General features: G+C 62.1%; 2 protein-coding genes across 4 annotated transcripts; one reads left to right on the forward strand and one right to left on the reverse strand.

Moving 5' to 3' along the window:
- Positions 1 to 919: 919 nt before the first annotated feature.
- On the reverse strand, positions 920 to 12,741 carry FBXL16 (F-box and leucine rich repeat protein 16). 2 transcript variants are annotated; one of them, XM_036827640.1, is made up of 6 exons: positions 12,450 to 12,741; positions 5,025 to 5,680; positions 3,787 to 4,295; positions 3,327 to 3,411; positions 2,951 to 3,014; positions 920 to 2,684 (listed from the first exon to the last, which is right to left on the reverse strand). In XM_036827640.1, exons 2-6 carry the CDS (start codon positions 5,664 to 5,666, stop codon positions 2,536 to 2,538), a joined length of 1,449 nt encoding a protein of 482 aa, XP_036683535.1. In that variant the 5' UTR covers positions 5,667 to 5,680; positions 12,450 to 12,741; the 3' UTR covers positions 920 to 2,535. The 2 variants fall into 2 exon arrangements, with proteins under 2 accessions (XP_036683535.1, XP_036683536.1); XM_036827641.1 differs by lacking the exon at positions 3,327 to 3,411 and having other exon boundaries at positions 2,595 to 2,684.
- A 6,491-nt stretch (positions 12,742 to 19,232) lies between these two features.
- Positions 19,233 to 23,467, forward strand: METRN (meteorin, glial cell differentiation regulator). 2 transcript variants are annotated; one of them, XM_036824590.1, is made up of 5 exons: positions 19,233 to 19,411; positions 19,702 to 20,102; positions 21,020 to 21,079; positions 21,156 to 21,368; positions 22,951 to 23,467. In XM_036824590.1, exons 1-5 carry the CDS (start codon positions 19,314 to 19,316, stop codon positions 22,983 to 22,985), a joined length of 807 nt encoding a protein of 268 aa, XP_036680485.1. In that variant the 5' UTR covers positions 19,233 to 19,313; the 3' UTR covers positions 22,986 to 23,467. The 2 variants fall into 2 exon arrangements, with proteins under 2 accessions (XP_036680485.1, XP_036680484.1); XM_036824589.1 differs by lacking the exon at positions 22,951 to 23,467 and having other exon boundaries at positions 21,156 to 21,590.
- Positions 23,468 to 24,513: the final 1,046 nt, after the last annotated feature.

Below are 24,513 nucleotides of genomic sequence, written 5' to 3' on the forward strand. Positions count from 1 at the left end.
GCCTCATGGCCATCGCACGTTTTCGCCCGCTGTCCTCTCCAGAAGGCTTCTCCTTCTCCTTCAGAGTTCAGCTTAAATGTCACGTTCTTAGAGGCCTTCCCTGGCCACCCCATCTAACGTGGCCTCTCCAGTCACTGTCACCTCCACAGCGCTTGTCACAACCCATTCCTTTGTATACTGGTTATCATCTGTTGCACACGAATGTGAACTCAACCAGGCAGGGATTACATCTGTCTCTGTCTCCAAGAGCTCGAGTGCCTGACCCGACCTGTTCACACAAGCGGCTTGGCTCAATCAGTGACTCTGTGAGCCTGCCTTTCTCTCCTGGGTATGAGCCCTGGTCTGTCTGTGCTGCACTGTGTGATCTATTAGGACAGCGGACCCCAACCTTTTTGGTACCAGGGACCAGTTTCGTGGAAGACAATTTTTCCACGGACGTGGGGTGGGGGCTGGGGGGGTTCAGGCGGTAATGTGAGCGATGGTTCAGGTGGTAATGCAATCGATGGGGAGCGGCAGATGAAGCTTCGCTTGCTTGCCTGCCGCTCACCTCCTGCTCTGCAGCCGGGGGTGGGGGGGTGTTGCGGACCCGTTTTAGGATATCCCTGACCCATTCCTATTCTTAGTTACCCTGTGCATGAAACAGGCCTCATTTTTGCCCTTCTTGAAGGATGGGCTAGATCCTAGATATTTTGGAGGGAATGTTATGTGTAATGATTTTAGTGTCTCTCCCCTCCCTGAAGCAGTGAGAGGTTAGGGACCTTCTGTTGGTCGCTGCTGGGTTTCCAGTCTGGCACACGTTTGTTGAAAGAACCAGTAAGTCTGATGAGTTGAGAGGGGCACAAAAATTCAGACTTGGGCCACTCAGGACAGATACACCTTCCCCCCACCATGGCGTCATGACCTAAAACCAATTCAGACGTGTTTTTACAACTTTTTTAATATATATTTTTATAAACAGATCACGTGATAAAATAGCACAAGAAACACTTACCAAATATAAGGTTATATCTTCCGCATATACAGGAGAATGAGGTCGTATGTACAATAAGAAAATGATTTTAGGGGTTGGTTGGTTTTGTTTTCCTCTCTCCCCCTAATTTTTCCTCCTACAGTCGTTGGAAATATCACAGCTTCAGTTGCATTAATACTTTGGACAAATGGACAGCTGCCCCTCCCCACTAGGGAGCTGTGGGGAGGAGGGGCTGAAGAAACTGGCTCCTGACCACCTCAGCCCTGGAGCCTCTGGCCAGCGCTCCAGGGGCAGGGAAATCTTTGGGCTGTTGAACTGTTTCTCTTCAACAGCATCTCTCGCTCGCTCTTTCTCTCTCTCTCTCACTCTCTGGCTCTCTGGAAACTGGTTACTCTCTTCCAACCGGATGGGGGGTGGGGGGAGTGTCCCAAGATTGGATGTGGGTGCTGTATATCCTGGGGCTCAAGGTTGGGATGGAAAGGGGTCCCAGCCCCCTCCTCAGTAATTGCCAAGATGTGCCAGCACCCCTGGGACCTCCCAATATATTGGGATTGGACAGAACATGGTGAACCCATGTGGGCAGGTAGAAGTTTGGGAAGCTGGGGAGGGGGGTGAGGCTAGAAAGGAGCCCTCCCTCCTCTGGGTGTTGAGGGTGAGCTGGCCACTGGAAGATCGGAGCCGCTGGCTGGGGCCCCCTTTTCCAGCTTCCACCTGACGGATACCTGCCCTGGGTGAAGTGTGATGCTGAGGGGCCTGGGCCCAGCTGGCTACAGGGGCTGCGGGGCAGGGTCCACCCAGGACTGCTCCCAAGGCCTGCAGGCCCTGATGGTCGCTCCAGCTTCAGGTCTCTCAGGGTAGCTGTACCACCCCTGGGGTGAAGTGGACTGGAGCCAGCTGGGCTAATGTTGATTATGCCAGGGTCACTGTCAGCCCAGCGGTCCCTCTCCTAATACAATTCTGCCCTAGCCTGGCCAGGGCCCAAGGACCTTAGGCCTGTGGATGGGGGTGGGGCGAGCACGGCCTGTCTCACACAGCGGCAAGGAAGAGGGGAGGTCGCTGGGGTCAGGCTGGTATGAGGTGGGGGAAGGGCGGGTGGGACTTGGGCTCCTGGGCGGGCCATGGCTTTGGCGGCAGCCTGTTTCCCCTCGTACCCCTCGGAGGGCTCCAGGCGCGGTGCAGTGGAAGATGCGCGAAGCCCTGGGGTCTCTTCCGGTCCCCTGTGTCCTGGGGGACCCAGCTCCCCTCAATCCCCCTGGGCCCTGCCAGGGGTGGGGGGGACAGCGGGGAGACAGAGCGGGGTGTGGCGGGGAAGGCGATAGGGGCGGCCGTCTGGCGAGCTCAAAGAGCCCGCAGGACCGAGCCCCAGCCCCCCGCACCCAGCGGGCGGGCAAACGATGGCGGCGGCTGTGGCGTGGTGGAGGGCGGGCGTGCAGTTGCGGGTGCGAGGGGCATGCACAAATTCCCCGAGGGTGCGTGCGTGCGCGGGGCTGGCCCGCCCACCGCCCTCCCTGCTCGAGGCGGGGCTGGGAGGAGAGCGAGGGGCCGAGAGGCGGGGAGGCCCCGCGCTACTCGACGACGAGGCAGCGGGGCAGGTGCTGCGAAAAGTACTTGAAGAGCTCGGGGGTAGCCCCAGGGCAGTTGGTCAGCTCCAGCTCCTCCAGCTCCTGCAGCTGCACCAGGCCCGACAGCCCTGTGGCGGTCAGCAGCGGGCAGCCTGCGTCGGGCGGGAGGCGGGGCGGCGGCTGAGTGGGCGCGGCCCGGCGGCTCCGGAGGGCGGGGCTGGGGGCGGGAGCTCGGGAGCCGGGCAGGACCGGGCCAGGCTAAACTTTGCCCGGCGTCTCCGCCTTCTGACTGGGACTTGGGACTCAGCGAGTCAGCACCAGGTATGGGTCTGCACAGGGGACCCGGCAGGGCTGGCGGAGTCGGACTAATGGGGGTGGGTGGTCACTGTCCAGGAGGGCGGCGGGGGGGGGGTCTCACCTGCCAGAGACAAGAGACGCAAACTCCTCATGGCCAGGAGGTGCTTCAGCCCGAAGTCCTGCACCTGGGCGGGAAGGCGGGGCGAGTTAACTATTTCCGTTCGCGCCCCGAGGGAGCCCCACTCCTGGGGTCAGGCCATAGGGGGCAGGGGGTGGGTTCAAAACGGGGGTTCTCAGCTCCCCAAGGAGTCGGTGAGGCCCTGGGGACTCTGCGCTTCGCTTACGTCGGCCGCTTGGGTGTGGAGGGATCCCAGACTTCCTTACAGGGTCTGAGCGGGCCGGGTGCAGGTCAGCGGCTTGTCTGGGTGGGGGCTTTCCCCGTGCCCCCCACCTCCCCTGCCTACTCCCCGATCTCTGGAGGCATGGAGGGCTGATACCTGGCAGCACCATCGCAGGTAGAGGCTGCGAAGGGACGACATGGTGGACAAATAGCTGAGGCCAGTGTCCGTAATGCGTACACACCTGTGGTCGCAACAGAAGGAGGCTGCCCACCTTCAAAACACCCGACCCCTTCCTCCTTTTCCCGAAGTGTCCCGGGCGTGAACTCCCCTCCTGCCCCAACATGCCCCGCCCTTTCCATAGCCCCGCCCCACCGAGGCTCCGCCCCCACCTGAACCCTCGGTGGTATTCCCTACTGGGGGGACACAGCTCAGCCCTGCTCTCGCGTTATAACCCACACTAGGCAGGCCTCTTATGAGGGCCCCGCCCCCCCCCCCTTGCTGCAGCCCTACTCTAGCTATAGGCCTGTCCACTAGTCCACTAGGCTCCCTGCTTAGAGGTCCGGCAGGCCTCGCTCAGCCCCGCCCTCCATGGCCCCGGGGTGGGGGACGCGCACACCTGTCCAGCACGAGCTCCTCCAGGCGGTGCAGGTCGCAGGCCACGTACTCGAGCGCCATGTCGGTGATGCGTGGGCACCACGAGAGGTCGAGGCTGCGTAGCTTGCGCAGGTTCTCGGCCACAAGCTCGACACCATCGTCAGTGACCTTGGAGCAGCCAGAGAGGCTGAGTGCGGTGAGGTTGGGCAGGCTGTGCACCACGTTGACCACGCCGTGGTTGGTGATCTCCCAGCAGGAGAGCAGGCGCAGCGTGTGCGTGCTGTGGCCCTGGCGTGCCGTGAAGTAAGCCAGTGCTGTGTCCGTCACGTGGTAGGCCTGCAAGCTCAGCTCAGCCAGGTTGGGCAGCAGCTGAGAGATGGCCGCGATGGCGTCGTCGGCCACGTTGATGCAGTCGCTCACACTCAGCGAGGTGATGCGCGCGCTCAGGCTGGACCACAGCCCAGCTTCGGTGAAGTCGTTACAGCCTGACAGCTCGAGGCGCACCACGCCCTGCATCTGCTCCAGCATCACCTGAGGGCGGGCAGGCGCGGGGTCAGGAGGCCCCGACCTCCCCCTCGCCAGGGTGCAACCCTACCACATTTTCCCCAGACACGCCCCTTCCCCCAGGGCGTGGTGAGGATGGTAGGAGACAGGGCAGAAGGAGCCCGCCGAGGGGCAGTAAGCTGTGTTCTTGAGCGTGTATATGGTGTAAACATGCATCAAGCTGTATTCTGACAAGTGCACTTTACAGTGTGTTCGTTACACTTGAACAACATCTAAAAGAGGCAGGGCACAGGGGGCCTGGGAGTCCAGGGCCTGGCCAGAGCAGGTGCTCAGAGCCATAGGTGTTAATGATGTGATGTTAGAGTCCAGGTCCTGGGGAAGGGGCTGCCTCCACAGCTGCTCCTCTGACCTTTGCCCCTGTTCCTCCCACCTCCTCCAGCATCCTCCCTACCCAATGTGAACTTCTTGGGCATGCATGGCCTCGCATTTAATTGACTGCTTTGCTGTTGCTGTCTTGAAATTCTTAGTCATCTTTGAACAAGGAACCCAAATTTTCATTTTAGTCCCCCAAATTATGTAGCCAGGCCTGCTCCCCCCACCCCAGAGCTACACTCCTCCTCAGGACACCGACCCCACCCTTGGCTGCTTTGCTGCTTGTGTGCCCAAGCTTCTTCCTACTCCCCCCACATGTGCTGAGTGGCTGTTGCCTGGCCCTGCCCCCCATCCCTGCCCTTCTGGGCCAGTGGTGGTGCGCACCTCCAGGCCGGCATCAGTGATGGTGGAGCGCTTGAGGCTCATGGCCTTGACACCCTTCTTGGAGAGGGCATAGTTGTCGATGAACTCACAGATGTCCAGGTCAGAGACACCGACCAGGCAGAAACCCTCAAAGCCACGTGCTGCGAAGCCCTGCAGGTTCACGAACTCCTTCTCACCTCCAGGCAGCACTGTGTAGAGCTCCTTGGCGTGCAGCACAGGCGTGAGGCCCGCCCAGAACTTGGGCTGGTAGAGCACACGCCTCCAGGCCTTGCACACCTGAGCCAGCACGCACCTCTCGCAAGCTGAGAAGTACCAGAAGAGGCCATTGAGGATCTTCTCGTCTGTGGCCAGTGGCGGCCGCTCTACCGGGGGCCCGGGCACTGGGGCTAAGGCTGGTCCACCAAGGGGGAGCCCTGCCTGGGGGCACAGGCCCCCGGCCAGAGCAGCCCGGGGCGGTGGGGCAGCCAGGCTGGGTGGTGGGAGGGTGGGTGGGGGTGGCTGGCAGGGGCGGTTCTTGGCAGCCGGCGTGCCCTTGGTGATGCTGGCTGTGCCCAGGCCGTTCGGCTGGCCTGGCAGCTTCACCAGGCCATTGCGAGGCAAGCATGGAGGCTTGGGGTCGCCGTCGACACCCGGGCTCGACATCTTCCTCGCTCGGTCTGCAGACAGGGTCCAGGAGAGGGTAGTGAGTCTGCTGCCAGGGCAGAACTGGACTCCTTTCCACACATGGTCGTCCCCTCCCATGCCATTCCCAGAACCACCCAACAGAAAGGATCTGAGTGTAAGTCCCTCCCTCCCTGACTGAGCAGTTACAGGAAGGCAGGGCTGGTCATGACCATGACACTCTTTGAGCACCTACTGTATGCACTGAGCTCAACCTCCACCCACTCACAGAGCTTTTCGATACCACTCACAGAGCTTTTCGAGACCTAGGTACAGATGACAGAACAGAGATGGAGGGACATTCGCCCATGACTGCTCCCTTTACCTTTGCTGCTCACCATCAATGTGTGCCAGGCCTGCCTCTGCTGGACAGGGGCTGGGGAACTAAGGGTTTGGGGTATTCCCTGGCCACTCCTCTATGGGGTGCCAGCGTAGCTGTCTGGAGTGGTTTGAGTACGCCATCTGAGACTCACACACCAGCCTCTGAGAATCTCAGTGGCTACAGGAGGTTCTGTGGCTCAGAATCTAACCAGAGAAAGGGCAGGTGTCTTCCCAGGGTGCTTACCGTGATGCCAGCACAGTGAGCCCTGCACACATACTGTTTCTTTAATCCTCCACTCAACCCACTGAGGACGATGATGTGATGACTGTACCCATTGTACAGATGAGGAAATCATGGCTGAGGCAGCATGAGTTGCTTGCCTGAGGTCATAGTAAGTGGTGGAGCCAAGACATGGACACTGAGCTGGCTGTGGAAGGCTATGTGTAGGGAGCTTCCCACAGGGTGGGGGCTGAGACCAACCCCCAGCTCCCCTCCTCAGGCCTCCAAGGCTGTGAATGGGTGGCAGAGGGCACTGGGCACAGACGACCCTGGAGAGAAGGGGCAGCAGGACCCCCACAGTGCTACCATCTGTCCCACATTCCATATCTCCTGCCCATCCCCACCTCAGACATTCAGCAAGGAGGTAGCGTACCCAGTGGCTCACCCCACTCTGGCTATGTGGCTTTGGGGAGCCACTTCCTTCTCCAAACCTCACTTTCCTCACTTCAAAGCCTGGGAAGTGACGACACTGCCCCACGGGACAGCATGTGACAAGGACTACATGCAGTGCCTGGCTCATAGTGAGCTTGCTGGCCCAAGGGTGAGCGGACAGGAGCCCCCAGGAGGGAGGGGAGCCAGTGGTCCTGCCCTGCTCTTCCCAGCACCACACCCTCCACTGGCGTCCAAGCCCTGGACAGGACAACACTTGCCAGTATTCCACATCTGGGGAGGGGGTGCATCCTGGGCTGGGTCCAAGGGTCTTACTGGAACATGTGGCCCTCATGGCTGCCAACCAGCTTTGGGTCCAAAGGCCTTCCTGCCCTGGTAGCCATGAACTTCCAGGCTGGCAGTCCACCCCAGGGCCTCCCTCCCCAGAGGAGGCTCCCACACCTTGGCTGCCCCTTCACTACAGCTCATGACCAGGTAGTAGCAGCCTCACACTGGCTGATACACGACATCCCTCACAACATTTGCTGAATGCCCACCGGGATAATTGTGTATTTCAACCTTACAGCAGCCTGGGTTGGGGGCACAGGGGAAAGCACTACTGTTACCACCGTTTTCAGATTAGGAACCGGAGGTTCCCAGGAGGTACAGTTTGCCCACAGTGGCAGGGGTGGCCTGACATGAGGGCTGCCCGACATCGCTTAATGCCAGTACATAGGAGGGGACCATCCTGGGACAGCAGTGCCTCATGGAGGGACAGGATGAAGCCCACAATTGCCCCTGCCCCACTCCTGGGGCCAGTGGAGAGGCTATCCTGGCAACTCCCTCCTGTGGTTTGTGCTGGGTACAGAGGGGTAGCCCCAGCCTGAATACCTTCTGTGTCCCCAGAGCAGGGCACGCCGGCTTCCTGCAGAGAAGGCGCGGCCGGCCTGACGCCCGGCGGCAGCACCATGGACAGCGCCCCTCCAGCCGCCTCGCGCGGGCTAGGAGGCCAGGCCAGGCCCGGTCCGCTCCACCACGGACAGCGGCGGGGTTGGGTAGGGAGGGGTACGGCCCGGCAAACCCAGTTCAGCTGGAGCTGGGAGGGGCCCTGGAGGCTTGGGGTGTGGGGCGGGGGGAGGAGACGCCCGCTCGGCTAAGATCCGGAGGAGGAGGCGGCGGAGGCGGCACCAGGGGAGAAATAACTCAAGAGCAGTGCCGATTTAGGTTGAAAATTCTCCCAGCCATGGGTGTGCACGTGGACTGCCTGAGTTGGGGGGATCACGTGTATGCCCCGGGCATCTGCGGGGCTCCCTTCCCGTCCCCGACAGGAGCTCACATTTGCATACACCCACAGTCCCATCCCCACCCTCCAGACCTCAGGGTGGAACTGGCCCATGGAAAAGAGTCCACAGGAGGGAGGGGCCATGCCAAAGATGGCCCTCAGCAGCCTGTGGGGAGTGTCCAAGGCCTGACTGCCCCTCATTGCACACCCTATCCCCGGCCAGAAGGCACTGGCCAGCCTGTTGGTCAGCACCATCCCCCACGCCCTGGGTTGGAGCTGCCTTCCCACAGAGGCAGCCCTGCTGCTCCCCAACCTTGTCCATGGTCTTCCTGTGCTCCGGCTGCTCCTCATCCTTAAGCCTCTGACCCAGCCTGAGCCCTGGCTCTTTAGCTCAAAACTAGAAACAGCCACACCTTAGCCCAGGCATCAGGGCTTTGGGAGAATGCTCACTGTTCACTTCGGAAATGGGTCTGCCTGCCAGTTAGGCAAGAGGTCCCTGGGGGGCTGGGATGAGGTCCCCTCTGCCTGGCCCTGACCCTGGCCCCATCCCCCCAGCCAGACGGGTTGCAGAGCCTCCCACCTTCTTGGTATCTGCCCCCGCTGCACCCAGTGGGGCTAGGAGGACCTGCTTGGATTTTCCTGCCAGGATGGGGCAGGGGCAGCTGCCAGTCCACTGGGGACTACTTCCCCTTTAGGGATAAGCACCAGGAGCTAACGCCAGGAAAAGAGGCTTTTAAAATAAGATGGTCAGGCTGGCACTATTCTTAGCCTCAGCCCCTGGTGTGTTGTGTCTCTGTGTGGAGTGGAATTCTGGGGGAGGCCTCCTCCTGGGGTAGGCTGCAGGGGCTCGAGGGTCCTGGGTTCACCCCAGGAGGAGGGAGGTGATGGTCACTACTTTAGTTGTCTTGTCCTCATCAGCCTGAGCCAGAGCTGGATCAGGGTGCCACTTAGGAGAGCTAACCATGCCTCTGTGTTTCCCCAGCAGACTCATGTGAAGCATGGGGGGGGTCCCAGGGGTTCACGGGAGGACTCCAGACCTTGGTGGCTTCCAGGCTAAGAGTCTGCAGATTGCCATGCTAGGGCTTCATAAGGAGCTGCCTCTTCTGCAAGTCAAGTCACTGGGCCCCGAGACCCAGCAAGTCCATCTCACAGCCTCACTTCTGGCCCCTTTCCAGTCCTGACCCTACAGTTCAGCCAGACCCTCTGGCCTGCATTCCTCCTCCCCTCCCCCTCTCTGCCTGGGCACATGCTGGTCCCCCCGCTTGCTCAGTAGGCCTCCCTGCTCCTTAACCCTGCCAGCTCCTTCTCTTCCATCCTTCAGTGTGAGCACTGCCCCTGCCTCTCCCTGGGGGACCCCCAGCACTGAGAAAGCATCTCCAGAGTCTCCACCATCACATGGATTATCATCACTGTCTACCTGTCTGCCTCTCCTTGGCTGGGGACTCCTTGAGGACAGACAGCATGACTACTGAGTGGCCTCTGAGTGCTTGCTGAATGAAAAGAATGGCAGTCCATTTATCAGGGTCATGCAGAAAGGGGTGCAGCTGACAGAGGCCCAGGAGGCGGGATGGAAGGCAGTCAGTGGAAGAGCTGTAGCTCAGCTTGTCAGTCCTGGTTGTGACAGAGGCCAGTGTCCACAGGGGAGGGAGGGGTTGGTGCCAGAGTCCCTGAGAAGGCTCCCAAGACCCTGGGGCTTGGGGTGGGCCTTGCCGTTATTCAGACCTTTGGGAAGAGGACGGCTCATTCTCCTTTTTGACTGAGTCCCCCCCTTGAGAGCTGCAGAGTTAAGGAAGCTGGCTGCCTGTTCCCCATAATCTGGCCAGACCCAGGGGGCAGGGGACAGGAAGCACCAGAGGGGAGGGAAGCCTGGTCCTGCTTTGCTCTTCCCAGCACCACGTGCCCCACTCCCCACCCATTGCTGGTCTGAGCCCATCAAACACTGCCTGACCACAAGTGGGGAGAGAGAGGCTCAGAGAGTGAATTTTCAGAAGTTGTACAAAGCTGGGATTTGACCCCAAGACTCAGGCCAGGCATGGTGGTCCAGAGGGCAATCCCGGGCCCCCACCAACCTGCTGCTACCTCCTTTCTCTGCTCTGTTCTGCTTCAGTCCCTGTGCCCTCCCAGCCTGGGTCCCTCGGCTGGGGTCTCTCCCAGCGTGCCCCTGTCATGCCCCTGCTCTTCTTCCAGAGGCTGCAAGCTGATGTCAACCACTGGGACACTCTTCTTTTAGATTGCTCATGCCCAGGAAACGCCCCACTCCTCATGGCCCTAAGCTCAGAGGTCTCTTCCTCCATCCCTGATGCCCCCATGTAATGCAGTATGCTCTGGATGCTGGGGGGGCCCGGCCCCAGTAGAACCTGCACTGACCAGTTCTCCCTGCCAGCTGAAGACCATGGAGCTGGGCAGGGCATTGGTAGCCAGAAAAACTCACATCAGGTCGATCTGCAGTGGTGGCCCCAGGGGCTGGGGTGACAACTAGGATAGTTTGGGATTGGGGACACAGCGCAGGCTGACAAATTCCATGACAAGCCCTGTGACTCAGGCACATTCACATCCCTGCCACTTTGCACACGTCCTAGCAGCAGCGCTCCCCTCCCGCCCCCAGCTCGGAGATGCTTCTGGGGTGCGGGCTGCCCCACCCGTGCACTGGGGGCTCTGGGAAGGGAGCACGTGGGCCTCAGGAGAGACCTGAGTCGGTGCTCAGCAGACCAAGTCCTGAGGCCAAACTCAGGGCAGCTCAGCCATGTGGGGCCGGGTGCCTCGGGGGTGGGTGTTGGGCTTCAGTCCTCATCTTGGCTTCTCTGCTCTGAAGGACCTGAGCCCCACAGGGCCTAGGCCTGGGGCATCTAGTGCCTCAAACACTGCCAAGGGAAGGAATGTGGCCTGAGCCCACCCTCTGCAGCTGGTCTGGCTAAGGCTCCTCCCGGGCCACTGGTAGGGAAGGTTCTGGGCCACCCACTTACCCCACAGTGCTTCATTTGCTGCCACCGCCGCTCTTCCCCTGAGCCAGCCCTCTGAGACACAGCAGCAAGCTCCCACGTGTGACAAGATGGGGGCTGTGGACGGCTGTGGACAGCTGACAGTGCCAGCCAAGGAACCCCTTCCCCGACCTCTAGGTGAGGTGTCTCCCTGTCTGAGAAAGCCTTCCTGAGGCCCAGCTGTCTTGAGTGTCCCAGGTGCCCTGACCTCGGGGCCACTTGTTTCCTTCTGAGCAGTGGGAAACAGAACTCATGCAAGTGCCCTGGAAGCGGGTGTGAGCTGCAGGGTGGCATCTGTCCCATGAACCTCCCCAGCGTTAGAGGTGCCATAGGCCTCCCAAGGTGAGGGGTGGTAGAGGTGGGGGAGCCAGGCCAGGCCGTGGACGCGGCAGGCACTGGGCCAGATGAATCCTGGGGTCCCTGAGGGCTGAACAGCCCTCCCTGCTCTGCCAGTGTTTATGACTGGGGCTTGAATTTCCCTCCTCCCCAGACAGCACTCGGTCCAGCCCTGTGGCCACCTCCTGCCAAGCCAGTGGGTCTCCATCAGGCCTCTGCCCTGGCCTGTGGGACCCCAAACCTCTCAGGGTCCTGACCCAGCTCAGGCCTTCTGCTCCAAGGCTGCTGTCCAGTATCCCTCAAAGGAGTCTGCTGGAAGAAAGGCCCCATGCCCCATCTGGCCCCAGGGAGGCCTGAGCTGACCCTGGTCAGTGGGCCCTCGGAGGCGGCAGGTGAAGCAGCATCTGCCATCTGCTCTCTCTGTGGAGGGAAGGCTTCCTGTGCAGAGGCTGGGAGGGGCTGGAGGAGTGGCCAGTGGGCTGTGGGTTTTCTGATGCTCCTACAACCAGGCCTTCTCTCCTTCTGGGGTCATGGGTGGGGACTCTCCCCACCCACTCAAACTCCCAGAAGGACAAGACCCTCCTCCAGCAGTCTCAGGGTGCCCAGTTCTCCTTCTGGGGCCCTTCAGCCTTGGACATCGCCCAACCCCTCCTCCAGAGCCAGGCACGTGGCCAGCCCCCTCCCTTCGCCTCGTCTTCCCACTGTGGCAGCTCCAAACAGGGCCAGGTTCAGGTGTCCAGAGGCAGATCAGCCACCGGGCCACGCGTTCACAAGCTCCTCCTGGAGTGTAATTGTGTATAACACCTGTCTCACAGGCGCAGGGGCTCATGGTGCTGGGGTGGGGAGCCCAGAGTGCAGTGGAGTCCAGGACTTCACCCAGCCAACCCAACTGGGGTCCTGCAATTCGGCTTCCACAGGGGAACAGCACAGTGGCACCGACCCCCAGCCTTGGTCCAGTCGCCATGGGGATCGGGCCTCGACCAGGCCAGCCACTGGGGTGAAGGGCTGCGGGAAGGCCTGGCAGGGCTGGAGGCCCAGCTGCAGCAGCCAGGGAAGGGGCTGCGGTTACGTAAGCCCTCCGGGGGTGGCGGCGGCGCTGTCCCAAGCCCCCTCCCCGCCTCGTCCTCATTGTGGCCTCCGCGGTGTTGTGGCCTGCCCCCTCCCCGTCCTGTAAGCCTGGCCCGGCACACACACCTTACCTGGGCCCGGGCTCCTGGCTCATGCCACGCTGTCCACCGGGCGTCCTCCCGTCATGGGGAGCCCGGCATGGGCACCGGCGAAGCGGGGAGGCGGCCGAGGTGCTGGTCTGGCAGTCAGGGCCCGGCCGCGCCCCGCGCCCGGCCTGGCCGGGCCCCCTCTGCCGCGCCTCGAGAGGAGCTCCCGGGTGGGAGAGGATCGGCCGCCCCGAGCCTCCCACCGGGGAGGCTGAGGCTGTACCCAGATAAATAAGGCCGCTTTGCAGGGAGCCGGGCGGGCGCCTCCTCCCTCCCCTCGCCCTCCTCCCCGCCCTCCTCCTCCCCGCCCTCCTCCTCTGCCCTCCTCCCCGCGCTCCTCCCCGGCCGCCGGCGGCGCCGAGCGCGCCCCCCGCCCGGCCTTAAGCGCCGCTCCCTCGCGCGCCCCCGGCGGCGGTAGCCAATCCGGGTTGGCGAGCCCGGGCGGGGGCGCTGAGGATGCTGAGCCCCGCCCCGCCCCGCCGCGCCCTACCGCGCGCACAGCGCGCTCCCGCGGCGGCGCGCGCGGGCACGCGCCATCCCGGCCCTCACCCCCGCTTCCCCTCGCCACGGGCGCCCTCACAATAACAAACCGTGGCGCACGGCGGGGCGGGGAGGGGAGAGGAGGGCAGGGGACGGCGGGAGAGGGAGGAAGGCGAGGGAAGGGCTGGGCGCGCAAAGGGAGAGCCGGGTGGAGCGAGCCCTGCCTTTTGCGGAGCTGTGGGGACCCCGAATCCTGCGGGGCGGAGAGGACTCGAGCTCTTGGGCGCCGGCCGTCCGACCCGACCCCTCCCGGCCCCTCTTGCGGAGCCGGTGGCCAGGCACCCTGCGCGGCCCTCGCATCTCCCGCGCACCTGCGGGGTGCCAGGCCCAGGAACCTCCCTCAGTGAGGAGCGCAGTTGCACACCCGCAGAGCCGAGAAACAAGAGGCCAGTAGATCATTTCAGAGAGTGACGAGTGCGGTGAACGTTCAAGAGGGCCACGTGATGGTGACCGCGCGAGGGTGGTGGTGGGAGTGGGGCTCCTGAGAACAAGACGCTTAAACTGTGTCTCCCAAGGGTGAGAGGGCAGACGAAGTTGTTCAGGAAGGGATATGCAAAGGTCCTGGAGGCCGCGGTGGTGGTAGCTTTATAGGGCAGGTTAGGGTCGGGGGGAGCGGTGGGGCCTGGCGGGAGGGTGTGGAGGGCTCTGTCTGGGTCACTGGGGATGCCAGGCCTCCCAGCAAGCTCAGGGCAGAGGACAGAGGCTAATATTGCCCATCCTGGGACCTCTTGGGAGTGGAGATGGCAGAAGGACCAAGTGCAGGGAGAGCAAAGCTGGGTTTTCACACCAGGGAAAGAGCCTCAGGGCAGAGAGGCAGCCCCCTGAGAGTCTTAACAGAAAATGAAACCAGCTGTTGTTTGCAACATTTTGACAGGAAGCGGGACCCAGTGGGGCTGGTGTGAGGTGAGGGCAGTGGAGGGGGAGCAGGCTGGCCTGTCCCTGGCTGGTTTGGGGGGTGCCACTCTGGCTGTGTGTGGGACGCTGGCAGGGGTGAAGGCAGCTCTTCTGTGTGGCAGGGACTGAAGAGTCACCATCCTGCTGACAGTGATCAAAGGGGGAGGCTTGGTGGGACAGGCAGGGGGTGCGTGAAGACTTCAGGGTGACCGGGAGAGTGTTGTCTGACCCATCGGGTCACGTCTAGTGTGCGCTCAGCCTCCACCCCGTGAGAGCAGGCGTGGGTCGGCATGGACCCCGATGTGGACAGTGCCCTGACTGGTAGGCAGGACTTCACTTTGCACTTTGAGGGGCTCTTGCCCCTCAGCAGGTGCCAGGGCCCCAGGCAGAGAGCAAGTTATGCCCTCAAAGGGGCCCGAGAGGCCACCTGCCTTGGGAGAATCTGAGCGAAGAGCTGTTGCTCAGAGGGACATGCATACTGCCGTGGGGGCCTCCTGAACACCTGTGCCCTGCTCACCTCTGCCCCCACCTGTTCTCCCAGGTGCAGGGGGGTCACTTTACAGTGCAGATGCGGTCCCCATGCTCCCAGGGCTCCCTCTGCTCTTTGCTGCAGCCTGCAAAGCCCTGAGTCTCTGGCACTGCCAGCCCACAGCCTTGCCCTGTACCTGGCCCCTTGCTCTTGGAGTCTGAGCTACACTGGCCTCCCTCCAGGGCCAGGAGGGCACCATGTCCCTCACCTAGATCATGTCCTCACCTGGAGCACCCCTCACCTGGAGCATCCCCTCACCTGGAGCACCCCTCATCTGGAGCATCCCTTCACCTGGAGCATCCCCTCACTTGGAGTACCTTCACCCCTCAACTGGAGCACCCCTTGTCTTGATGCCTAGGCATGGAGGAGTCTCCCCAGTCCAGGCAGCTGGGGATTTCCAGCTCTGGAGCATGAGGGGGTGAGGATCTGAGACCTTGGAAGACTATGAGAGAGGGAGCCACTGTCACATCAGGGAATGGGGCTTCTTACCATGGAGGTCACCCCCATGGCTCTGGAGGCCTGGGGCAGTGGCTCTGAAACTCCCTGAAGCTCCTCACAGTAGGTCCTCAGGCCTTTCCTTGGGAGTTCTGGGGTGATATGTGTGCCCTGGAACCACATGCCTGGGCCCAAATCTTCCCTCTGTGGATGGGGCCTCAGACAAGTAGTTCCCCGCCTGGAAAATGAGTCTGGGGTCCAAGGGGTTGCCCTGAAGATCCTAGTGCAGCACAGGTGGTGAGAGCCCCGTGCTCCCTAGTGATTAGGCCGGCTCTGAAGCTTCCTGCTCTGAAGCTTCCTGCTCTGAAGCTGTCGGGCAACATGGACACTGGGCCCCTCACTGTCTCTGCTCCCCACCCAGAGGCAGGAGCCCCGAGAGTGCCTGGGGAGGGGACCACGTGGGGTGGGAAGGCCACAAGTGTGTTTGCCAGTCCTCACCACCGAAGCCAGATGGGCGCCCACAGAAGTGAGAACCTTGCAGCGTGGGGTGGCCCTGGCAGCTGTGGGTGGCGGGCAGTGGGCAGCAGGCCTCTCTGCTGCTTCCAGCTTCTGCTCCCTGCCTTCCCTCCTCCCGGGACACAGGCCCGACTCACCAGGGGCAGGGGGGTGGAGCAGCCGGGGCTGAGGATGACTCAGGGCCCAGCTGTCACCATGGCAACCCTGTTGCCTAGCAATGGCGGTCTCCCAGTAACGTCTCCTAGCAATGGGATATTTTCCCGGGCCCTGGCTGGAGCCTGGCAGTTATTTTTAGCTCAGCTGCAAATCAATCTGCAGCTGCGTTTTTGGCTCCTAGAGAAGATGCAAGGTGTATGTGGGGTGGGGAGGGGGGTGGATTTCTCATCAAGGGAGGAAACTTGTCATGTGCCCCAAGGTACAGGCTCATAGGTGGGCAAGGCCAGATTCCACCTGGGAGTGGAGGTGGGGGGGTGTGCAGGTGAAGCGCAACCAGCTCAGGCTGCCCGGAAGAGTTGGCAGATATGACTGTCTCCCTGATGGGGTCTCTGGGAGGGCTGGTCACTCCAGCACCCTAGCGCTCCGTAGGTCAGGCTGGTCAGGAGCATTCCAGGCCAGTGTTCATGGTGGGCACCACTGGAGCGTGTCACTTGGTGGCAGCTTCCTGGCACCCCTTGGCTCTCAGTTGTGGGAACTGTCCCCGTTGTCCCCTGCTCCCAGCCCCTCCAAGGGGTGCAGCGCCCAGCCCTGGGCCAACTAGAGCACACATTCAAGAGGTCCTGGCTGCAGTGGTCTGGGCGGCCACAGGCTCAGCTGGGGGCAAGGCTGAACTGGCCTCTGCTTAGCCCCCATCTCTCCCTCTCCCCTGCTTCTGCTGAAATGGGAGCCCAAGTGGGAGGTCTTGGGCAATTGGGAGAACTTGACCCTTTTGGGCTTTCTCACCATTTCCTCAGGAGCTAGGGTCACTGTCCCCTCGAAGCCAAGTTCCACCTCCCACTGGCCAGCTTCCTGTCCCTGGTTGGCCCTAAGCTCCACCCAGACCTGGGGCACTCTTCCCATCGCTCCACACCCATTGCCTCTGTCTGGCCTTTGTATAGCTTCCACAGGCCCCAGACCAGCCCAGCCCCCGCCTCGGTCACCTGTGCTCCTCACCTGTGCCCCTTACCCTGTGGGGTTGCCTCCCCTGCTGGAGGGCAGGGCTCACTTGGACTGCTCCTTGTCCCGGCATCTGCTCTAGTCCTCTGCCAGGACTTGGGTTTTGAGTGGGAATGCAGAGAGGCCCATTTTGGAGGGTCAGGGCGCTGAAGGGTTTGGAGCTGGGGGCACATGAAGGAGCCTCCAAACCGAGCACAGATGTTGGGGGAGTTACCTGAGATTTGGGGTATCCTTCATCGATCCATGCACTCACTCTCCAGGTATTTACTGAGCATGTCTGCTCCTGCACCCACAGCAAGCAAGGCCAGGCGTGGCCTTCTGGGCGCCCTGTCTTGTGGGTGGCAGACCTCTGATGGCTTATGACACTGGGTACTTCGGGGAAGCACCCACAGGGCGTGGGGCCAGGAGCCGTGAGGAGAGGCAGCCTTCTGTGGTCTTCTGTGGGTGACAGTCAGCATCACCACTGGGCCCCTTGAAGAATCAGCTGGGGCAGAAGGCAGGGGAAGCCTGGTGTTGAGGGGGCCAGCTCAGTCCTTTCGACTAGGTCACCCTTTAGGAACCCCTCCCAGGCACCCACGGACACTAGCCAATTTTCCGGGGGAGGAGGAGGGTGGGGAGCCAGGGGCCCCAGACTGGTGGGAGGTGGGTCTGAGGCTGACTCCTCACACTGCCACCAGAGGGCGCCTGGAGCCCACTGTCGGCCTCCCAGGCCTATGCAAGGGCAGTCAGGGCCCCAGTGACTCGCCAGGAGTGGACCCACTGTCTCAGCAAGGGCAGCTGACTGGGGTGCCCGCTCCCTTCCTTCTAGTGGAGCCTCTTTTGCCTTCTATGTGCCCAGCACCAGGCCCGGTGTACCCCTTTTTAAATTTGTAATTGGGTAAAATACACATAAAACTTACCATCTTAACCACGTCTAAGTGTGCAGGAGTGTCGAGTACAGTCGCACTGTTGTGCAGCCATCACCACCATCCCCAGAACGTTTTCATCCTCCCAAACTGAAGACTCTGTCCTCATTAAACGCCAACTCCCCATCCCCCTGCCCCTGGCAACCTTCATTCTACTTTTTCTCTATGAATTTGGCTATTTTAGGTACTTCAAATGAATAGACTCATATTTGTCCTTTTGTGACTGGCTTATTTCACTGAACATAATGTCTTCTAGGTTCATCCATGTTGTAGCATGTGGCAGAATTTCCTTCCTTTTTAACCAGAATAATATTCCACGGTATGGATAGACCCCATTTTGTCTACGCATCATCTGTCAATGGATACTTGGCTTGTGTCCACCTTTGGGCTATCGTGATTGGTAGCTGGTTCCCACTACACCTTGCCCAGGGCGAGGGGCCAGCTGAGCCCTGAGGATGCCTTGACCCTCTTTGGCCCTGAAGGGCCCTGGAGCCAGGGGAGGGGGCAGTGGTATGCTCAGTCTGGCAGTGGCTCCAATGCCCCCCTTCCCCTTGGCACCATCTGCCTTCATCTGTCAGCCTGCACTTCTGGCCCAGGGCAGCAGGAGGGCTGGGGTGGGGGAACAGTGGGGTAAAGACTTCACACCCGGGCTTCCCTGGTGGCGCAGTGGTTAAGAATCCACCTGCCAATGCAGGGGACATGGGTTTGAGCCCTGGTCAGGGAAGATCCCACATGCCACGGAGCAACTAAGCCTGTGTGCCACAACTACTGAGCCTGCACTCTAGAGCCCGCGAGCCACAACTACTGAGCCTGTGTGCCACAACAACTGAAGCCCGCGTGCCTAGAGCCTGTGCTCTGCAACAAGAGAAGCCCACACACCACAATGAAGAGTAGCTCCCACTCGCCGCAACTAGAGAAAGCCCGCGCACAGCAACAAAGACCCAATACAGCCAAAAAAATACTTCACACCCACAGGCAGCAGAGAGTCTATGTCAGCTAAAGTTTTCAGTGATCCCAAGGGTTCCAGTGTGAGGTTGGAGTCCTGGGTTTGTGCCTAAGGCCTCTGTAATCTGACCCCATGGTTTCACCAGGCTCTTGGGTCCCATCCACCGGGTCCACACCTCAGGGCCTTGGCCAAGGCTGTCTGCTCCTCCCCGTTGTCTGGCATTCTCTCCAGTCCCCACCTGACAACCTACTCCCCACCCCCTCCCTGGCCTACACATTGACATTGGGGGCGGGGTTTCCTCTATGAGAGTGGGCCCCGTTTCAGCTTGTCCCGACCTACTAGGGGCCTGATTCTGGGGCTCAGGGCTGTCCTTGCTCCTGCTTTTTCACGGTGCCTGCAGCCCCAGTGCCTGGACCCTCATCGCTGGGTTACCGCGTGGCCTGTGGGAAGTCACCAGGGCCAGGTTAGGGAGAGATGGGGGATGGAAGCCTAGGTACCAGTCTTGGAGAGAGCCACCCAGATGAACTCCCCTCCCCCAGAGGTTCCAGTGGGCACCACCTCCACCCCGGCTAAGGGCTTGGAGGACAGTGGCCCGACCAGGACGGCAAGCAAGGCGAGGCTGGAGGCGGGGGTGGGGGGGGAAGTAGGGGGGTACCTCGAGGGGGTGACACGGAACACGTCCGGCCGTGGACCCCCTCCCCAGCGCCTCCTGGGCCACGGGCTGGTCCTCCCACCCCCGAGAGCGCCGCTGCAATTGGTGGAAAGTTCGGGCACCGCGGCGCGATTGGCCTCTCGGCCCGCCCACTGCCTCCCGGCAGCTTCCAGGCTCCCGGCCGGGTGGGCGGCTGGCAGGCGCGGGCGGTAGGGGCTGCGCGGGGCTGGGGCCAACGCCCCGGCTGCTCCCGCCGCGCCCCCGCGTGTCCCCGCGCGCCATGCCGCCCCCGGCGCTGCTCTGCGCGCTTTGCTTCGGCCTCTTGGCCACGGCCGCCCGCGCCGGCTACTCGGAGGACCGCTGCAGCTGGAGGGGCAGGTACGAGCCCCACTGGAACCCCGCGCGGGCCAACCCCCTGGGACTCTGCGCGCCCCTTAGGAGGGGGCTGGAAGATGTGTCGCCAGCCCTTTGGGATGGGGGCGCTCCGTCCCGGCACCGAATCCTTCCCCTCCCCGCCCCCCGCCGAGTCCCAGAACGCTGGGCCTCAGTTTCCTTCTCCACAAAGTGGACGCAGCTGTTGATGGCTGCGGGGAGAGGGTGCAGGGGAAGCGGGCTGGCCGGGTGTGGACGCCGGCCGCCCGCCTCAACACCGCCCGTCCGGTCCGCAGCGGCCTGACCCAGGAGCCCGGCAGCGTGGGACAGCTCGCCCTGGTCTGTGCGGAGGGCGGGATCGAGTGGCTGTACCCGGCCGGGGCGCTGCGCCTCACCCTGGGCGGCTCCGACCCCGGCGCGCGGCCCGGCATCGCCTGCCTGCGGCCGGCGCGGCCCTTCGCAGGCGCCCAAGTCTTCGCGGAGCGGGCGGGCGGCGTGCTGGAGCTGCTGCTGGCTGAGGGCCCAGGCCCGGCCGGGGGCCGATGCGTGCGCTGGGGTCCCCGCGAGCGCCGGGCCCTCTTCCTGCAGGCCACCCCGCATCCCGACATCAGCCGTCGCGTGGCCTCCTTCCGTTTCGAACTTCGGGAGGACGGGCGTCCAGAGCTGCCTCCGCAGGCCCACGGCCTCAGTGCGGATGGTGAGTGCAGGTCTGGGTGGGGACGGGTGGGAGTCGTGCAGTCGCTCCCTGGCCTCGCTGGGTGGGAACCTGCCTGTCCTCCCCAGTGCATAGAGGGAGAAACCGAGGCAGCCTGTCAAAGGCACACAGCTAGTGAGTAGCAGCGCCAGGACAGGTGGGGGGCGGGGAGGGGAAGCCCTCACCTTGCGGGTTAGGGAAATTGCTGACAGAGGGCAGAATCCCGGAAGGGGAGGCCGGGCAGGGCAACCCGGGCCCGTGGTCCCTGAAGAGTTGGGGGAGGGGATGACGGCCAAAGCTGTCCAGGGCTCCCTGGCCCAGCGGTGACCTCCCTCCCCTCCCCCAGCCCAATACAACAGAAGTCCACTGTGAGCCCGGTCACCATGGAGATGCAGCCCCGCCTCCCGGCAGGGCACCAGGCCCAGCTTTTTGCTCTCCTGGAGCTTGGAGCCTAACCTCACAGGGGATGGGGGTCTCTGCTCTGTCTCCTGACCCTCGAATCCACCATAACCTCCTGCCACGTGGGCTGGGCCGGTGACTTTGTGCCCCAGGAAGCAGCTCTGGGAGACCAAGGGGTTACCGCCTGCTGGTGCCGCCTGGAGATGGGTGTGCGAGAGCGTGTGCCTCGTGCACCCAGACCCTTGAGCTCCAGCTCGGTGGGTCTTTGTGCCTGCATGCTGGGCACAGCCCCCAGGCTCATGTCTGTGCGTGTGTGTGATGCATGCACGAGCCTGCAGTGTCACTCCAAGTACAGGGTGTCTTCAGGGTGTGTACACATGGTCCCTGAGACTCCCCAGTTGCCATCAGGCCCTGAGGGGGGTCTGGTAGCTTGCCCTCTCTATCCTGTGTCCAGCTGGGGGAGGGCTCGGGTAGTCCTGGAGAGGGCAGAGCCTCCACTCATGACCTCCCCTGCATGCCAGGTGCCTGCAGACCCTGCAGTGATGCCGAGCTCCTCTTGGCCGTGTGCACCAGCGACTTTGGTGAGTGTCCCCCCTGTGGGGCGAGCCAGGGGCCTGCCTTCCCCTGAATGCCACTGGCCAACATGTGTCCCCACAGTGATCCATGGAACCATCCACGGGGTTGCCCACGACACAGAGCTGCAGGAGTCTGTTATCACCGTGGCCGCCGCCCGTGTCCTTCGCCAGACATTGCCGCTGTTCCGGGTGGGGGGCCCTGGGGGACAGGCGCAGGCCTCCATTCGCACCCCACTGCACTGTGGCGTCCACCCTGGCCCTGGCACCTTCCTCTTCATGGGCTGGAGCCGCTTTGGTGAGGCCTGGCTGGGCTGTGCACCCCGCTTCCAGGAATTCAGCCGTGCCTACACGGCTGCCCATGCTGACCACCTCCACCCCTGTGAGGTGGTGCTGGACTGAGGGGCCTGGGAGCAGGGTGCTGGGGAGGGGGGGGTAGGAGGGTGGGGGGGGTGGCCTCCAGATGGCATCACAGTACCAACTGCTTCCGAGGTAATAGCAATAACCAATAAGAACGCTGCTTGCATTAGCCAATGTGCATCGGGTGCTCGTGCCTGAGCCCAGCCCTGGGCCTGCCTCACTTCACTTTATTCTCCCACAGCCCCCGGCACTGCCCAGTTCCCGCTTCATAGAGTCAGAGACTGAGGCTCTGGGACAGTGGTGCCATGTCTAAGGCCACCCAGCCCACGCCCTGGAGAGGGGCTGCTGCTGGGTGGGGGCATGCAGGGACCCCCCCACTCACGTCACCCTCAGCTCTGCTGCCCCCAATGCCAGGTGATTCCACTGCTCAGAGTGGGAGTGGAAAGGGGGCCATAACACCCAAGGTCTGAGGTGGGTGGAGGCCCTTGTAGGGGGAGGCAGGCGACACCACTCCCAACCTGAGGGAAGGGGCTGCAATCTGGCGGGCCACCGACTTCCCCGCATGGTTCGCTGCAAGCCCAGCAGAATCATCCTGGCCCCACTCTGCCCCTGGGGAAGAATGGGCCCCTCTGTCCACAGGCCCCTGCAACGTGCCCAGCATCCTGACGGCTGTGGGGTCTCTTCTGCAGGGTCCTGCTTGTTGCCCATTTCTAGTGGGCAGGGGCACACAATGGGGTCTCTAAGGACCGTTTCCCGCCACTGGCCTCATTGTCGCTGCCCCCGCCTTCCTCTCCAGCCTCAGCCACATAAAGGGCCAGCGCAGTCTGGACAAAGCTGACGGTCCTGAGGCTGAAAGGCCCCAGGATGGGGGTGCACGTGGGACTACTGAACCCAGAGGGAGCTGACTCTGCTGACCCAGCCCCACAGCTCCTGGGAAAGAGGGCCATAGCTCAGGTCTGGTGGGGTGCCTGGGCTGAGTCCCAGAAACAACTTCCCATCTCTGCCTGGCAGCCCTCACTGGAGAAGGGGCCCCGCCATCCCGCAGGCAGGAACTGAGGCTGGGAGAGGAACAAGGATACACAGGGCCACTTCTGCCAGATTTGGCTGATATAGGTACCTCATGTGGCCACACCCTGTGTGGACACTGCATCACTCCAGTGGCTGCCCTGGAGTTTCCGTGGGGCGGGCTGTCTAAGGCTACACTCGTGTCGGGTACGCAGTCCTTTCACTTGGACGGGCCACTTGCTGTGGGGACTGGTGAGAATTGTGGGTGGGAGCATAGTCACCCTGGATGGTAGGCTCCCCTGGGCTCCTCCCACCTTCTGCTGTTCCTGAGGCTCCTTGCTGTGCCCTTTCGTGTCCCCAAACTCAAACTGGCACCCATGGATTGTTCAGAGCTCAGGCACCAGACCTCTTCTCCTCTCCACGCACATTTCGACATTCCCTCATTGGAGAACTGGGCCAGCCTTCTGGCTTTAAATACCATCAACATGCTGATGACCCCACATTTGGATCTCTAGCCTGGACCTCTCTCCTGGACTGCAGACCGTTGTAACCCTGTTTCCCCCTCCCCCCACCACGGAGTATCTCAGTAGAGACCAGAAGAGGAGGAGGTGAGTGTGCTCTCCTGCCATCCTCCTCTCCGTCTTGGGAGGCTTTTGCACTGCCCATGCAGACCCCGACCCGAGGAGGGTTTCCCCTCCAGTGCTGAGGAGCAACTCACCCTTGGCTCTTGCCCTAATTCTCTGGCCAGCTCCCCACAGCCTTGTTTGAACAGAGGCCCATGGCCACACCCAGTGTGGTCACTGTGGACTACCTCTGGGACCATCTGTCCAGAAAAATGTAGGGCATCTTCTCTGGGCTGGGCCCTAGGCTGGACACTGGCCTCTGCCCACCTGCCCCAGGAAGCGCCTCCTATGCACACGCCCTCCTCCAGAGAAAGTGTTGGCTTTGCAACCAGCAAAAGGAGCAGAAAGGGCAGAAGTGGGTGTGGCTGACAGGGCCAGAGGAGCCCCAGAGTGCTCTGGGAGGAGCCTGGAAGGCTTGGGCCAGGGGCTTCATGCCTGCCCACAGGGGAGTGGCCAAGGGGAAACGGTGTGGGTGAGCATGAGGGCTGGGGCTATGGGAGCAGGTGCCTCTGGGGCACCTCTGGGCATGTGCACTCACACAGGTATGCACTCGAGTGCCCAGTGCCCAAAGGTGAGGAGCAGGGTGCAGGTGTGAAGGTGAGGGACTTTTGGGTGTGCACACTGGGGAGTCAGGGTAGGTGCCTTCATTCAGTCGACCAGCTTCTACTGAGTTTCTTCTAGGTACCAGGTGCTGCTCTAGGCACCAGGAATAATACAAGGAACAAAAGAGACAAGAATGGGATGCTGTGTAAGCCCAGTGCACATCCTCCTTTTATGGGGAGGGCCCAGAGACAGCCAGGAAGGAGACAGGAGGTTCTGAGATGGGGGTGGGGAGCAGCCCTCCTCCTCTCCAGTGCTCGGGTCTTGGGAGCAGGGCACCAGGGTTTCCTGCCACAGGAACACCTGTCTTTCCCAAGTGGAGGCAACTGGGGCCAAGTGTGCGGCAGTCTGCACTTGGGGATGGGGGCAGTGGTCTCCAGTATGCCTGCATTGTCTGAAGCAGCCTCCGTCCCTCCTGACCGTTGGCGTGGATGGATGAGGAGCCAGCCCAGGGCCTGTGTGCAGACAAGTCTCTGCCACTCAAGGACGTTTGGCCTCAGGGTTGGGTGAGGAGGGGGTCCTGGCTCTGTTCCCCCACTTGCCTCTCCCATTCCCAGGCTTCATCAGGTCACTTCCGGGAACTCAATCTTTCTTCGTGTGTGTGACATTTTCTGGGGAAGGAAGGTGGTCTCCCCAGCTCCTGGGGCTCTTCCTCCCATCCCCCTGACTGGGCCAGCTGCCAGAGCGCCCAGCACCTCACAACCGGCTCCCCTCCCATGACGCTCAGAGAGAGCCAGCATGTCTTCTCGGTTCTGCTAAATTTCTTCTTATCAACCCCCTCCGCCCTGCCCCTCAGCCAAGCTCAAACTCCCACCGCCCCCGCCGAATCCTGCGCATCCTGCGTTTCCTGAGCAC

Source organism: Balaenoptera musculus, chromosome 15 (genome assembly GCF_009873245.2).
Source record: "Balaenoptera musculus isolate JJ_BM4_2016_0621 chromosome 15, mBalMus1.pri.v3, whole genome shotgun sequence".
Taxonomy (NCBI): Eukaryota; Metazoa; Chordata; class Mammalia; order Artiodactyla; family Balaenopteridae; genus Balaenoptera; species Balaenoptera musculus.